This window comes from Stylophora pistillata, chromosome 14, assembly GCF_964205215.1.
Source record: "Stylophora pistillata chromosome 14, jaStyPist1.2, whole genome shotgun sequence".
NCBI classification, from domain to species: Eukaryota; Metazoa; Cnidaria; class Anthozoa; order Scleractinia; family Pocilloporidae; genus Stylophora; species Stylophora pistillata.
The window spans coordinates 10,888,381-10,902,378 of record NC_142532.1 but is presented as its reverse complement, the minus strand read 5'-3'; the positions used below and the strand labels follow the sequence as shown (position 1 = coordinate 10,902,378).

The 13,998-nt window shown below is 37.2% G+C and overlaps 2 protein-coding genes across 6 annotated transcripts in view; one reads left to right on the top strand and one right to left on the bottom strand.

Annotated features, from left to right (window-relative positions):
* The window catches only part of LOC148716507 (uncharacterized), a 12,317-nt gene extending 7,045 nt beyond the window's left edge, over positions 1 to 5,272 (top strand). Inside the window, exon 3 of the mRNA XM_088744593.1 lies at positions 1,128 to 5,272. Coding sequence (XP_088600719.1) covers positions 1,128 to 1,223 — 96 coding nt within the window. The 3' untranslated portion in view covers positions 1,224 to 5,272. The remainder of the gene's footprint in view (positions 1 to 1,127) is intronic.
* Positions 4,912 to 13,998, bottom strand: part of LOC111332557 (uncharacterized) — a 34,289-nt gene continuing 25,202 nt past the window's right edge. For 2 of the 5 annotated variants that reach the window (XM_022937910.2, XM_088744380.1), the window contains exons 27-42: positions 13,867 to 13,977; positions 13,363 to 13,461; positions 12,933 to 13,025; positions 12,363 to 12,464; positions 11,567 to 11,683; positions 11,236 to 11,325; positions 10,674 to 10,790; positions 10,379 to 10,474; positions 9,528 to 9,593; positions 9,152 to 9,247; positions 8,985 to 9,065; positions 8,284 to 8,379; positions 8,086 to 8,124; positions 7,936 to 7,963; positions 7,407 to 7,568; positions 4,912 to 6,642 (exon numbers count right to left, since the gene is read on the bottom strand). In XM_022937910.2, coding sequence (XP_022793645.2) covers positions 6,615 to 6,642; positions 7,407 to 7,568; positions 7,936 to 7,963; positions 8,086 to 8,124; positions 8,284 to 8,379; positions 8,985 to 9,065; positions 9,152 to 9,247; positions 9,528 to 9,593; positions 10,379 to 10,474; positions 10,674 to 10,790; positions 11,236 to 11,325; positions 11,567 to 11,683; positions 12,363 to 12,464; positions 12,933 to 13,025; positions 13,363 to 13,461; positions 13,867 to 13,977 — 1,421 coding nt within the window. In that variant the 3' untranslated portion in view covers positions 4,912 to 6,614. The remainder of the gene's footprint in view (positions 6,643 to 7,406; positions 7,569 to 7,935; positions 7,964 to 8,085; positions 8,125 to 8,283; positions 8,380 to 8,984; positions 9,066 to 9,151; positions 9,248 to 9,527; positions 9,594 to 10,378; positions 10,475 to 10,673; positions 10,791 to 11,235; positions 11,326 to 11,566; positions 11,684 to 12,362; positions 12,465 to 12,932; positions 13,026 to 13,362; positions 13,462 to 13,866; positions 13,978 to 13,998) is intronic. The other 3 variants (XM_022937911.2, XM_022937912.2, XM_022937913.2) reach the window with 3 other exon arrangements.

Below are 13,998 nucleotides of genomic sequence, written 5' to 3'. Positions count from 1 at the left end.
CCACGCCGCGAGCAGATAACTTCCCCGTGTGAATTTTGTCAAGTGCCCGATGTAAACAAAATATTCAAACGACATGAAATTGCCGCGAATATTCTCCCGGGGGGGTTCGCCATTTACGAGATTGTGACACCTTCCTGATTTATTAACTTTTTTTTGAAAATACGTTTTTATAAATAAGTCGGACGCATTTTGAGATTTTTAATTTTTTTTCTGTAAACGGTAGTTAAAATGTGTAACTTCAATCTAGTCCAAAAAGAAAAAAAAAACATTTTTTCGGCCTCTGAAGGTAGGAAGTAACCTTAACGTCCAGTGGTGTTTATCGGTCAAAGGGCCCTTTTACTTTGTTTTAAAACTACACGCAGTTATACTGTTTTAAGCTTGGTTTTAGTTGTTATCTTAGCGCTAAGACAAGATGTTTTGACTGAGGCGCTTGTCTCAAGATCTCCTCCATTTAAAGACCAAAGTAGTTTCTCGCTCTAAGGAACGAGCGATGTATACAATTTTAATATTTCGCACCCCAAACAATGACGGCAAAACAATAACGGGCTACAAAGTATTCGGGGTGCAGTTTTGTTTGTAAGAAACATGAGCAAAACTCACAATTTCCATCGCCGAAAAAAGCAAGGGAAAGACAAGTCATTGGAAATGTTTTTAATTTCGTTGAAATCCAATTAAAGTGCCTTAGGAAACCAAGCTGATGCAAAATATCTTGGTTCCATTGATTTTAGTTGACTTACCTTCAATTTCTTTAACTAGTCGGGAGTCTAAATGCGGGATTGACGCAGATTACGGATAGCCATATTCAATGATTGTACCGCGACCTTTTTTCCTAAAGGTGAATTCATAAGAAACTTCAAAAGGGAATGTTCAGGCTGGTTACTATTCTTTGTATTTAATCATTAAGATCAACAAGAAGAAATCATTTTACGACATTGTCAAGTTATTTTCACATAATAATGTATTCTTCAATAAAAGAATCATGATGAGGTACTTTTCTAATTGAGTAAATAATATAATTATTAACATATGGGTTGGTATTATGGTTAGAATCATTCGAATAGCAAGGGTTGCAAGGTATTCTGGACCTCAGGGCCCAAAAGGTAATGTTAGTGCTGTTGATCCACAAGGTAATACTGGACCTCAAGGAGCAAAAGGTAATTCTGGTGCAAAAGACCCTTAGGTTGATATTGGATCGCAAGGACCACGAGGACCACGCGGTTTGAAAGGTGATATCATGGGGTGATACTGGTGCACGAGGACCTTAAGGAGATGCCGGCTCAGCGTTTAATGTCAGCTTAAACGTTGACATGAAGAACTGTAATATTAAAAATATGGTAAGCCCAACAAGTGGTAATGATATGTTGATGCAATTGCAAATGATATCTTAACAGATGTTGATACATTTCGAGGTGATGTCAATACGAGCAATACTAAGATAGCCAGTCTGGTAACACCAACAAATGATACTGATTCAACGAATAAGACATATGTTGATACACAGTTTAACACATCGGTCAACTTTAAGATGGTTCTAATGCAATTACAGGTAGTTTGAATTTTGGCAACAATAAGATGATGTGATTACAACAGCAAGAGGAACTGAAGCTGCTAATAAAACACATGTTGACACATATGTCAGTGAACACAAAGGTTAAACTAGATGGTTCAAAAACAATCACTGGCGATCTTAACCACAGGTGTCCCAAGTTCACGTCTCGAGCAAAAGCGAAGGATTATTTCTTGAAAGTGTCACGCGTTGTGTGACGCGGTGTTAAGTTACGCGAGCAACCGTTGAGAATTTGAAGAGTTATAAGGAATAGTATGGGGAATAAAATATGGTCAATCTAAAACACTATATATTCCGAAATGTGAATATTTTACACGTTAGATTAATAAAACTTACTCATTCCTTGTGTTTCCGTCGTGTCTTTTGGCGATCTCTGCTGTTTTGGGCTTGCTTTGCCATCACTGTTCTTCCTGTTATCAGACGGAATATATAGTGTTTTAAATGGACCATATTTTATTCCCCATACTATTCCTTAATATATAGATTTAGCCAAGCCTAAAAGCGGAGCTCCCAAGTTCGTTATATTAATGATAACATAAAAGATGAGCATTTGCCAAGACTCGCCTGAGACACCCCTCCCTTCGTTTTGATAGTCTCCCCTATCCTACCCGTGCAATATGAAGGCATGAACGTGCGCACGTATGCTCGGTCAGTCACGTGACAACCAAACGAAAGCAGGTTGACCATATTCTATGGATATGGGGCTCTGCCCCACGCGCGCTTCGCGTGCGTGGGGAGCCCCGCTACAACGCTTCAATCTCAACAGTTAACACTGCGTCACACAACGCGTGACGCTTTCAAGAAGTAATCCTTCGCATTTGCTCGAGACGTGAACTTGGGACACCTGTGTCTTAACATGAATTCAAAAAGCATTATCAATTTTAAAGAACCACACTCACATGAAAGTACCTACGCAGCGAATGTTAATTATGTCAATAAGACAATTTCTGACAATAATAATTCTTCAGCCATGAAGATATGGCGGAAAATATGTTGATGACCAGCTAAATCATTCGGTAACAAGTTCTGACAAGAGGAATGATTTTCAATATCTTATGAACAACCCTTCTGACGTGATGAGGATGCTATATCAGGTATTCAGATCACCAATAAATTGGTTCAATAACGGGTGCTAGTCTGACTTTAAAAGCATTCTCTGAAACCAAAAACTTAACACATGAGATAGAATTGTGTAAATTCGCATTTACATCTTATGAAAAATATTGAATGAAATAAGAACTTTCACTAGGGTAAACAGTTTGACGATAACAAATTTCTGGACACTCTGAAAGTTAATCATCGATAAATTTGAGAAAGAGTACCACCAGAAGCTCGTCTAAGTATATCCTTGATGACATCACCTTTCTTCTGCATTGCATCTTTACACTGAGATTTAGCCGTTTCGATGTTTACATTCATTCTTCCCTTTTTTATGCAGTCAAGGTCTGCAAATACTTTGTTTATTTTGTCTATCACAATAGACCGTTTCAAGGTTAACGCCGCCATTTTGCCGGGGGTGCAAAACTGCTGGGGCGAACGCAAAATGTACAGTGAATGTATGGGAAAAGTTGAGAAAATGATGCTCGATAATTTGAGGAAGGTTGACATCGTGCAATTTCTATGCATTACAAACTAAAGATACCAGACCTACCAGTTTACCGATCAAATTTGAGAAATGAAGTCTCGCGAAAAAAGCCGCAAATTAAGACTTTGATTTTCCATATATTTGTCTCAAGCCGCCGTTTGCGGGAAAATTTAATAGCATTTGCATGAAAAACTAAAAATAAGATTTCTCCCTTCTCAGCGAGCCTGAACCCTTCACATTTAATCGGCAACATCTTTTGCTAGGTATCTTTACTTCGTAATTCATAGAAATTGCAGAATGTCAACCTTCCTCAAATTATCGAGCATCAATCTCCCGACTTTTTGCATACATTCACTTTTCATTTTGCGCTCGCCCCAGCAGTTTTGCACCCCCGGCAAAATGGCGGCGTTAACCTTGAAAGGGTCTATTGGTTCGATCTGTAGATTACACAGTCGTTCAAGATCATTAATCAAGTTACTTTCATGATGTGGTACTTTCGATGATAGACAGAAGGTTTGTGGAACTTGAACTTATTGTCGCGACACATTTTTTACAGACCAGAACATTATACACACATTCAAGTTCGATTTCTTTACAACATTCATCCTCTTCAACGACATAATTAACTTACCACAGAATGGACTTCTTTTAACTCAATCATCGCTGTGTGCACGTTTGTATCACAATTATTCATATATATAATAAAATGAGATAATTTTAAATCATTTTAATATAATCTATAAATATGAGTCAACACGAGAGTGATTCTGATATTCGTAGCTTTGATAGCGATCACAGTTATGATAGTCAATCTTGTTCAAGCAGTTTGGAAGAATGTATAGATGACAGTCAAGAGAGCAGTTATGAGAGTGAAGACAGTAAATACAAATGTTCAATAGAACCAAGCGATACAAAACATAAATATAATCTCAGAATTTCGGAACAAAACAGTTACACTAAATGATCATCCAACCATAAACTATCACTCATTTCTAAGAATCTTATACAATGAATATATGAAGCTCATATATTTTGAACTGCGGTATTAAATACGTATGATGCACGATCCTTCGCAGTAGATAGCGCTATTTATGCAATAGCGAAAATCAGGCCTGTACGGGATTCGAACCACTGACCTCTGCGATACCAGTGCAGCGCTCTACCAATTGAGCTAACAAGCCAACTGGGAGCAGGCCGTTAAGTTGATTCGTAATAAACCCGTGATGAAAAATCGCGCAAAATCAAGGCGCGGAAATGCAGCGCAAAAATAAGGCGCAAAAATATGACGCAAAAATATAGCGCAAAAATATTGTGCGAAAAAATATGACGCAATGAGTCAGAACCGCCAACAACTATGCTACTGTTTATCTCCCTCGATCGTTACTCGGGCTATTACTGACCATATGTAGAACGAGCGCGAGAGAGAGATCCGCAGGCTAAGGCAGAATTCAAGTGGATCCACAGTAACCATGACAGCTCGGTCTGTTTAACTGCCAGTAGTGGGATGAAAAAAAGAAAAAATTCTAAGGAAGCATGCGGGGTGGTAATAAGTTCACTATTTTCATGACAGAACTCTGAAACTTACAAGGGAGGGAAAGACGGTGGAAAGAGGGCTACAATGCACTCCGTTATGTTGGGAATCCATGCCTATCCTCCATTGTCACGTATGGGAATTAGTTCAGTCTATTACTGAAAATTGGGAGTCATATAATGGGCTCTCTTGCCCTCTGGGCACATGATGTATAACAGACAATTCGGATCTGATGAACTGCAATTTAATTCTGTTGTGATTTTCCCCGAAGCGTCACTACCTAACATAAGTGTTCATGCTCTCTGCTTTAGTCTTACTTATTTATCAATATCTAAATTATAACTATTTCTTCTAGAACGATCACTGAACACTAAATGGACAAAATGGTCAAAACTGGAGTTTCAAAATTCTGCAAGTTTGTCTATTATTATCATTTTTTTTTGGGACATTTATCACTGTCTTATCAGGATTAAGACAGCAAGCAAGAATTTAAAAGATAAATTCGAGTCGATCTTGGCCTCTTTAACCCCGGAGACATCTAAAAAGCTGGCCATAATAAATATAAATGATGTAAAATAAAAATGAGGTATGCTTGTATGGTGTTAATGAAAAAGACTTAAAAACGTTCAGAAATAAAATTGTTATGTTCACTTCGATTCTTCACTTTGCAATAAGGCTACCGACTTCTATCCCACAAAATCTGTAAATAATCGTAAAGTGTTCTTTTGAGATAAGGTCTCGCAATGTACTACCCCTTCAATTGGAGCAAAGGCTTGTTCAAGGATGAAATTGTACTCGCTATAAATACTAAAAACTGCTACATGCTAACTCTATGAAAGATTACCATACACCTTGAAACTGCCACTAACGCCAAGAAAGGTTGTCAAGATTCATTTAAAGTGCATTAAGCCACGCAAAGGTGTTTCATTAAGATCTTTAACCCCTCCCCTCCCCTCCCCCTGCTGACTCCACTGTTCTCATCAAGAGTGAAAAGTCTATCATCCCCTACGCCCACAAAATTTACAGCCGTATCGCAACTGGCAATTTCGTTGAGTCATGAAGCAAAATGTAGTAAGTGACATCCTTTAAATTTATGCTAAGAGCAAGTGTTATGCTTGAACTTATGATGACGATTGTTTGAAGGAATGAATATTCTCAACGGAGACTTAAACGATCATGATCTCAAAATCTAAAACTTTCATAAGGGGTAAAAATTGTATTAAATATCACATATATTCATAAGAAATAATTTGTGACTCGAGCATATCAGTTACGAACAAGCAACTCTTTTAGTAGCTTACGCGGTAACTTGTTACCTAAGCCCAAAGCAATTGATTAATACCGAACAATTTATCTATTGAGTGTTTTCCCATATTAAGAAATGATTAAAAATTGTGCTTTAACTACAACCAATAGTTTTACGAATTTTTCGGTAAAAATTATCTTCAGTGTACTTAACAAAAAATTGTGTATAAATGGCTTTTCCTCTATTAACTTTAATGAACTACGTGATCACAGTGAAAAGGAAAAACGTTGCAGCTGAAAATTAAATCCCTTTCTTTGAACGTAAAACGACTCTAAAAATTCCTTTAGACTCATAAACTACTTCATTCAATACTCATGCAGATAAAATTTTTATGTCACGGTACTACAAAATTTTTGTTCACAGGTGTTCATTATCTAATTACATAAACATTAAATTCAAATTTGAAATTGAAATTGTATCTTATCTGCGAGGATAATTTGCTAAAATCTAAAACAGCAATGTTTCATTTGACATTATCTTTTACATCTAAGAATTCATTAAACTTTACTTTCTGCATCTAAATAGCTCTACTGTAAAAACCATTTCAAGAAAATTATTTAAATAAATCGTTTCTCGGATCGCCGGTTAAATCTGTTGATGATAATGAGATATATGTTATGTCATGTTAAATTTTGTCAGGGTTCCTTGCCGCCCTACGGAAAAAGAACATTATGATTAGTATAAACTGTGAATGAGCGAAAACAGAGCCAATCATAGCTTAGGAAAACTGTATCCAGCCACCTTTAGAGGACACACTGACGATAGGGCTTAATATTTACACCTATATTTCTTGGTCTTATCCAAAAGACACAATACACTTATTTTTAAAAATCAAATTGCATAGAAATCGACAGTATATCGCTGTTTGGAGGATTATAATGCAAGACTGAAAGTTTTCATTAATCGGATAGTTTTCTTTGATCGGATAGCATGAAAATATCCTTAACTTAACAGGGTTAAATAATTTATTACATCCATTTTGAAATCACTGGTTATCCTTGCAATCTGATTGGCTCTCATCAGTGCGATTTATTAACGAATCGCACCATTTTATGCTCTAAATCGCATCTTTTTCCCAGCCAATGAGACGGCTTTAGATAAACACAACAAGTAATCACATTTCAAGGCTTGTTTAAAGAAACCAATCAAATTGCAGGAAATTGAAAAGTCAACTTTTGTAACTTTTTACCAAACAGTTAACAATACTGGAACGATAAAATATTTATACAGAATAAAAAACCAGTATTTGAGCAACTGAATTTTGTGATTTAAAAAAAAATGTAAAGTGGTGACTGAAAAGAGTGAAGCGGAATTTTGGTCTGAAATGATACGTGTCTAATTTCAAAACAAATTACACTCCGCTCAGTTCAATTAACATTATTAGTCACGTAATTTAAGAGGAAAAAAAGAAAGGTACCCTAGAGAGCCCTCGTGGTAAGCAAATGGCGCAATAAGAGTCCTTTTCACCGGAGTACCGACTCTCTCAGGTCCAGAGCCCCCCATCCACGCTGGCGGACGAGGCTCGGCTGTCCTGGGTCTTGGTGATCCATCCACTTGAGAGGTAACAGGGCTTCTGAAGCTGGGAAGGTTTTAAAAGGCACAGTTAACGAGACTTTCCTGAATTTAACTAACATTAGCAGTTTTAGACAAAGAGTTCTTTTTTTACCCACTATGTTTGCATACCATTTCTATGCACAATTTTTTTACAACAAGTTAAAAATTATGCATCAGTGCCTATGGTCAAACCAGAATTATTCTTCATTCTCATGTAGACAGTTGTCTACTTGTTGTATCTTCCATTTCTGTTAATACTCATACAGGGTAGTTATTTAAACATTTCATCATTTCTCTTTTAAGTCACATTCCCTCAAGATGATGGGAATCAATATTAACACGTAGGGCAAATGTTGTATTCATTCGAAAATTATTTTTGATTTGTTTCGTACCTCCGTAGACTTCTGCGTGATTCTTGATCTGTGTACGAAATAATAAATATATGATCAGATTACCGCCTGGCTTGTTTTTGTGTGATACGATTTATGCAAGCTTGAAGGAAAAGTGTCACAACTCAAACAACGTGAGCACAGTTAACAAACCTCTCCTAAAGTTACTCGTTTCGGGCATCGTTAACAAATCTGTTCATCAGGAAAATAAGAGAGTAAAAGATAAGAGATTGGGAAGCAGAATAAAAATAAGAATTTGAAACTCATTTCAAACTGTTACAACAAGTCAAATCAGAAAATTGCAAACACGACGCTAAGCATACTCCTTTAGCAAAGTAAAGGCTGACAAACCTTTGTGATGACCACCTTTACGAGCTACACCAAGATAGTCAGACACTGGACCTCTGTGCCGCATACTTGCACTTCGCCGTAGAGATGTATTGGGGTCTACGAAATACACGGGTGTCCATGTTAGTAAGGGTGCACGTAGTGGTTAAGGAGCTTCCAACAATTGATTCCTGCTACAGAGCTGTTGTTTAATCTCATCAAGCAAGGTGGTTGCAGGAAGGGGGGGTTGGGAAGGGGGAGGGGGCGGGGGGAGGGAGAGGATATGGATTGCGACAAGGCCAAAAACCGGCTGCGAAGGAGACAAGTCTGAAAATGAACATGTTAGATGATTTATGTTTCAAAGGTTGAAACAAAATTATAGCAGTTAAGATGAAAAAATTAGAAAGGGGCAGTTGAATAACATCCGTTTTTCTCAGCCACTCACGATGATAACGCTCACATCGTGTTTCACGACGAAAATCTTCCCTGTGAAGCTTATAAACACCCTTAGCTATTGCTTTATACGCCTGTAGCTCAAAAACAAGCTCGGCGTTTCCTCACTTCGTATCTCTGAATTCAATCGGTAAAACAAGATATACCTTTTTGCAAAATTTAAAATATGTAAATGAAGTTCAGAATTACATTATTTAAGGTGGCTCTAAACCACGCAGCACTATGACGGAAAGGCACATCAATAATTCATAGAGTTCTCAAGGTAAACTGACCAATTTTGCGTGCACTTTCCATTACATCAGAACGGTTTGCAACTGATGAGTCACACTGACGTGGGGAGTTGCTTAGAAGATCTGCAATTTGAATTACCGTGTCAGTTTATTAATCAAAGCTAGTGAAGTTTAAAACTGTATACAACTGTTATCTGAATGTCTCTGACCTGGGTGGCCGCCACCTTTGCGAGCCAGTCTGAGGTATTCCGTGGATTCCCTATTCGAGCTACTTACAGTCCTGGGGCTGTTTACCGGAGTTGTATCTAAGAAGAATCACAATGAATACTCGATGATTCTGACCATTTTTCTCAATGAAATGTATGAATCAGAAGTTTGGGACAGCCAGAAATATAGATATAAAAGACAAGATTTCGAACGGACTGCATCACAGCTGCAATGGAAGGATATGCCGAACGAGACCCTTCTCGTTGAGCGGCGCTTTAATTCATTATCAATAGTGAGATTATCATGTCTATTTATTTCAATCAACGTTTATCGCACTGTTACAAATTTGTTGCAACAAAAGGGAAGGTTTTCATCCACCTGTATTTTGCTTCTTCGCTTCCTTTGGTTTCGGGCTGGCTTGGTGAGGCGTCATCATGAGTAAGTCTACAACCGAGATATTTTAGAAAATGTTAGTCATCCAACAATAGAGGAGGACCAGCATGAAGTTTACCGATATGGAAAAGGCAATAACTCTTATTACATTATGATGTAAGCATGAATGAGAGTCTAAGATTTCAGCGAAATGCAATGGAGTCATTTAAAAGCATCACTGTCCAAAGGTGAAGCTTACGTGGTTGTATGGCGCCAGTAAATCAGTAGGTAGCACAATTTTTTCGACAATCTATCACTGCTTCTCGTCCAAACGCACATAAATACTATTTCTCTTGAAAAAGGCATTCTCTTAGCAGTCCAAGCTCCCCCCCCCCCAAAAAAAAAAGCAAGACCTGTGACGAACCCATCTTAATTGACCGTTTGAGACCTATACATAATTTTTTCTTTATAATTAAGAAACAAGTCGGAGAAACCATAGATATACAGCGTAAAAACTTATTCAAGTCACTCCACAGAGATTAGAAGGTTGTTAAATCCGCCAAACGACGACATTTTTTAAGAGCCTTAAAGAACAGCTGATTCAAGGTATCTTGAAGATGTCTATTTCAAACTGTGTCAACAAGAACCATTCACTGGTTGCAAAATTGTTTCGAATTCCTCGTACCTGTCACTAGTGTCTGACGCTTATTATAGGGCTAAGGTAGTCAGTATTACAAGTCAGCCTCATGTAGTCTTGGAAGTTTTCTAAACCTTTTTCCTTGGGGCACACCTTTTTTACAGACCAAGAAGCTTTACTTGCAAAACTTTTATCTTAACACGCTTCTGTTTTTGTATACCTTTATGTCCACCTCCTTTCCTCGCCATTTTCAAGTATTCACTGGAAGCCGATGAAGTTTCCACGTTTGATTTCCTTGGACTATAAGCAGGAGATTCTGTAAAAGCGAGTTCTTAATTTCATTATGAGAAAAATCAGAGGCGCAAAACAAGAAACAGTTACATGTTCACATGCATATGTAGTTGACATTGACTTCAAAAAGAATCAATCATTAGTCATTAATAATCGCCACAAGTTCCATCGGGATCGATAGAGAACCAGCTACAAGCAAGAAAACTCTCAGTTGAAGAACACACCTTTCTTCTGAAGTGACTCTTTACCATTAATTCCATCGTGATAGTACCAGTCTCCGAGCTTGCTCTCTGAATTCGTGGGGGTAGGACTGGGTTTGTGATGTTCAGTTGCTAAAAGGCCTACAAAAACAAACCGAAAAAAAAAAAAAAAAAAAAAAAAAAAAAAAAAAAAAACAGTAATCACCTACTCTTAATTTCCCTAGGTCCTCTTTTTGACCTGTTATCATTATCTGACTCAAGGCAAATCTGGTCGAAGAATTAACAATTATAAAAGACTGTTGAGCAGGTTGAAGCCCCGGAATTTAAGCTAACATCAAATAAAGTCAGAAACACAGTACAAACATTACAGTGACTTTCCAAAAGGGTTAGTCGTACCACTATTGGCTATGTGCACACAGCCTGTGTTTAACCAACAAATAAAGATACCTTAGCAAAGGCGGCGTGACAGAAGGGGAAAATTGTAGCCATCCGAGCGAAAATTTGCGGGAATGGAACTTTTCCTCATAAAATTCATGAAAAGCATACCGTTCACTCGGTTACCAACTGGTTTGAGGTGAATATTTACCTTTGTGTCCCCCTCCTTTCCGTGCTTTCTTAAGATACTCAGTTTCAGTACTGATTTCTTTCGGGGAGTTACCATTTTGATGTTGAGTTCCTACAAACAAGAACAAAACCATGAAAATAAAAAAGTCCTTCAAACAGTATGCGTGTAGATTCAAATGTTATTGGTTTCAAGAATACCAATAATGCCAGTATTAACGAACCGGCTTCAGGAACACTGTCCCCTACGGATAAGTGATTTTTTTTTCAAAACTGCGGGAGTAACTTTATGAAACTGTCTGTTCTTTTTCCAGCGGAAAGAATAAATGCTTCACAGACAATCGATGAAGTGGTACCTTTTTTCCCTCGCGTTTTACTTCCATCAATATAATCTTGATTGTACCAGTCCCCTCCCTTCTTTTGGTATCTCTGCGGCTTAGGAGATGGTGTGTGGGCCTCCATAGTCAAAAGATCTGCGAGGAAAAATGCCCTTGTGTACAATAGTCTAGAGATGATACAATTCTCTATTCTTTCATCAAATGTGCTTGTTCTTCATAAGGTGTGCTTGTTGTTCAAAGAACTGCTGGATCAGATGCTGCATCATCTACTCATTAAAAACCTGTCTTCAAGTTGATTAATTTTCATATACCTGAGGATTTGCATGTACATAATCGAACTGCTATACTGCATCATCAAGGTCACCTTGTTTAACTGAAAACTTAGCTACTTACACTTATCTCTACATGGGTTCGTTTGATTTTTGCTTATCTAGAGAGTTTAAAGCCGCAGACCTCCTGATACATGCTTTTCTCGAGGTTTTTAAACCAACTTACATGGATAAAGAGTTACTTATGAGTGCAGTTGCCAGCTCTTAATTCTGATTGTTATACTACATTAATTACATAATACCACATTAATTACAAATATTACATAATTATGCAAGTATTACGCTACCGTATTTCCAAATAGTTAACACTCACTTTCTTCCGTTGAATTACCTTTGTCTTGTTTTGTTACAGCTTTCGTCGCACATTAAATTATGGGTTAAATTAGTATTAATATGCCGGCCCTATATCATATTTGATATTATATTACATATTATATTACACATCATGTTACATATTATGTTACACATTATGTTAGCGTTAGTACCTTTATGGCCTCCACCTTTTCTAGCCATTTTAAGGTATTCTGTGTTAGTGTTGTTGTATACATTTGAATTTCCAGTGTTTTTACGAGGACTTCGAGTTGCATCTATAGAACAAAAATGGCATTTTCATAGTTGTTCACAGAAAGAAGAGATGTACGCTGATTTGTGATATTGCTGAGTTTCTGAACTATTGTAAAATCTCGTTCATAGCTGAGTTTAATTGGGCCGTTGTAAAAAGTTCGAAAAGAGTTTATAAGACCCCCCCCAATCTAACATCAGTAAAAAATCTAAACAAATATTACTAAGATTGATTACAAGCAGAGTTATTGTTTAATGATTAAACAATTAAACTACAACTGTCACTAGAGCATAATATCGACGTAAAAAAATATGGAGAAGGGGTAAGAGCACTCGCATTCCCATCACTATGACTCAGATTATTGACCTGACATAACATGTGGGTTGAATTTTTTTTTTGGCTTTGTCCTTGCTACAAGGTTTATTGTCATGCTTTTCTGTCTTCCCTCCTTCAGGAAAACTCCATTTTAAAATAAACAGAATGAAGCACATACCAGAATGCCCGCCACTCTTCCTTGCCAACATTAAATAGTCTGATGTAATGTTATTGTTGTTTTCAGATGGACTGGGTGGTGAAACTGTTGCTCCTAGACAAACAGGCAGATCCACACATAACTAAATTCTGAACTTATCTGAATTGTGAACTCAAACTGTTCAAAGTAAACATAAACACAAAATAATTTGAATAATTTTCAAAGGCCAATTGAATAAGATTTGCAAAATTCTGGATCATGAACTAAAAAGGGTGAAAAAACAAAGGTTTCTATACTCCAATGCCCAGTGAAATAAGTAGTGAAAAAATCATCCACAAGATATTGCCAAACGTAATGAAAAACGCCGTTTTGGGAAATTTCCAGTTGCATGGTAAGTTGTTGCTGTGGTTTTTCTAAATCTGAACATCACGAGAGTTACACTGAAACATACTTGTTGTGTCCTTATTATTTTGACTGTACCAGTCCCCTCCATTCTTTTGGTATCTCTGTGGTTCTGGTGATGGGGTGTGTGGCTCAATTGTTAGAAGATCTGAAACATAAAATCCAAATGAATCAATCTTTGCACTGTTCACTGCTGGGCAGGTGTAATAACGTAGTCCCATTTTGAAATGTCTGGTATCCTCTTCAAACAATTGAGCATCATTGTACTGAATGAAGAATGAGCCCAGTGGAACTGTCAGCATATGAAATCAACTCTTATTATTAAAGGGTATCCTACATTCCGCAACAACTAGATTCTGCTAGAACGGGGAGCCCAAAAACAAATTATTTTGATTTTACATGAATAACAACATTAAATGAACACTAAACGCCTCCTATCAGATGATAATTGCATTTATCTTGTGCTATATCACAAAAACGTACACAAAGCAAATTAACAGGAATACTTTGTTTGAAATTGTATCGAACTAATTCCATCATTCTGATCTCTCACCTTTATGTCCTCCACCCTTTTTGGCCATCTTTAAGTAGTCTGTTTCTTTCTGGGTGTTAGTTGAGCCCTCCAAGTCTGATGGATATGGATTTTTAGAAACTGTTACCATTTCTAAAAAAGAAGCAAGTTCAT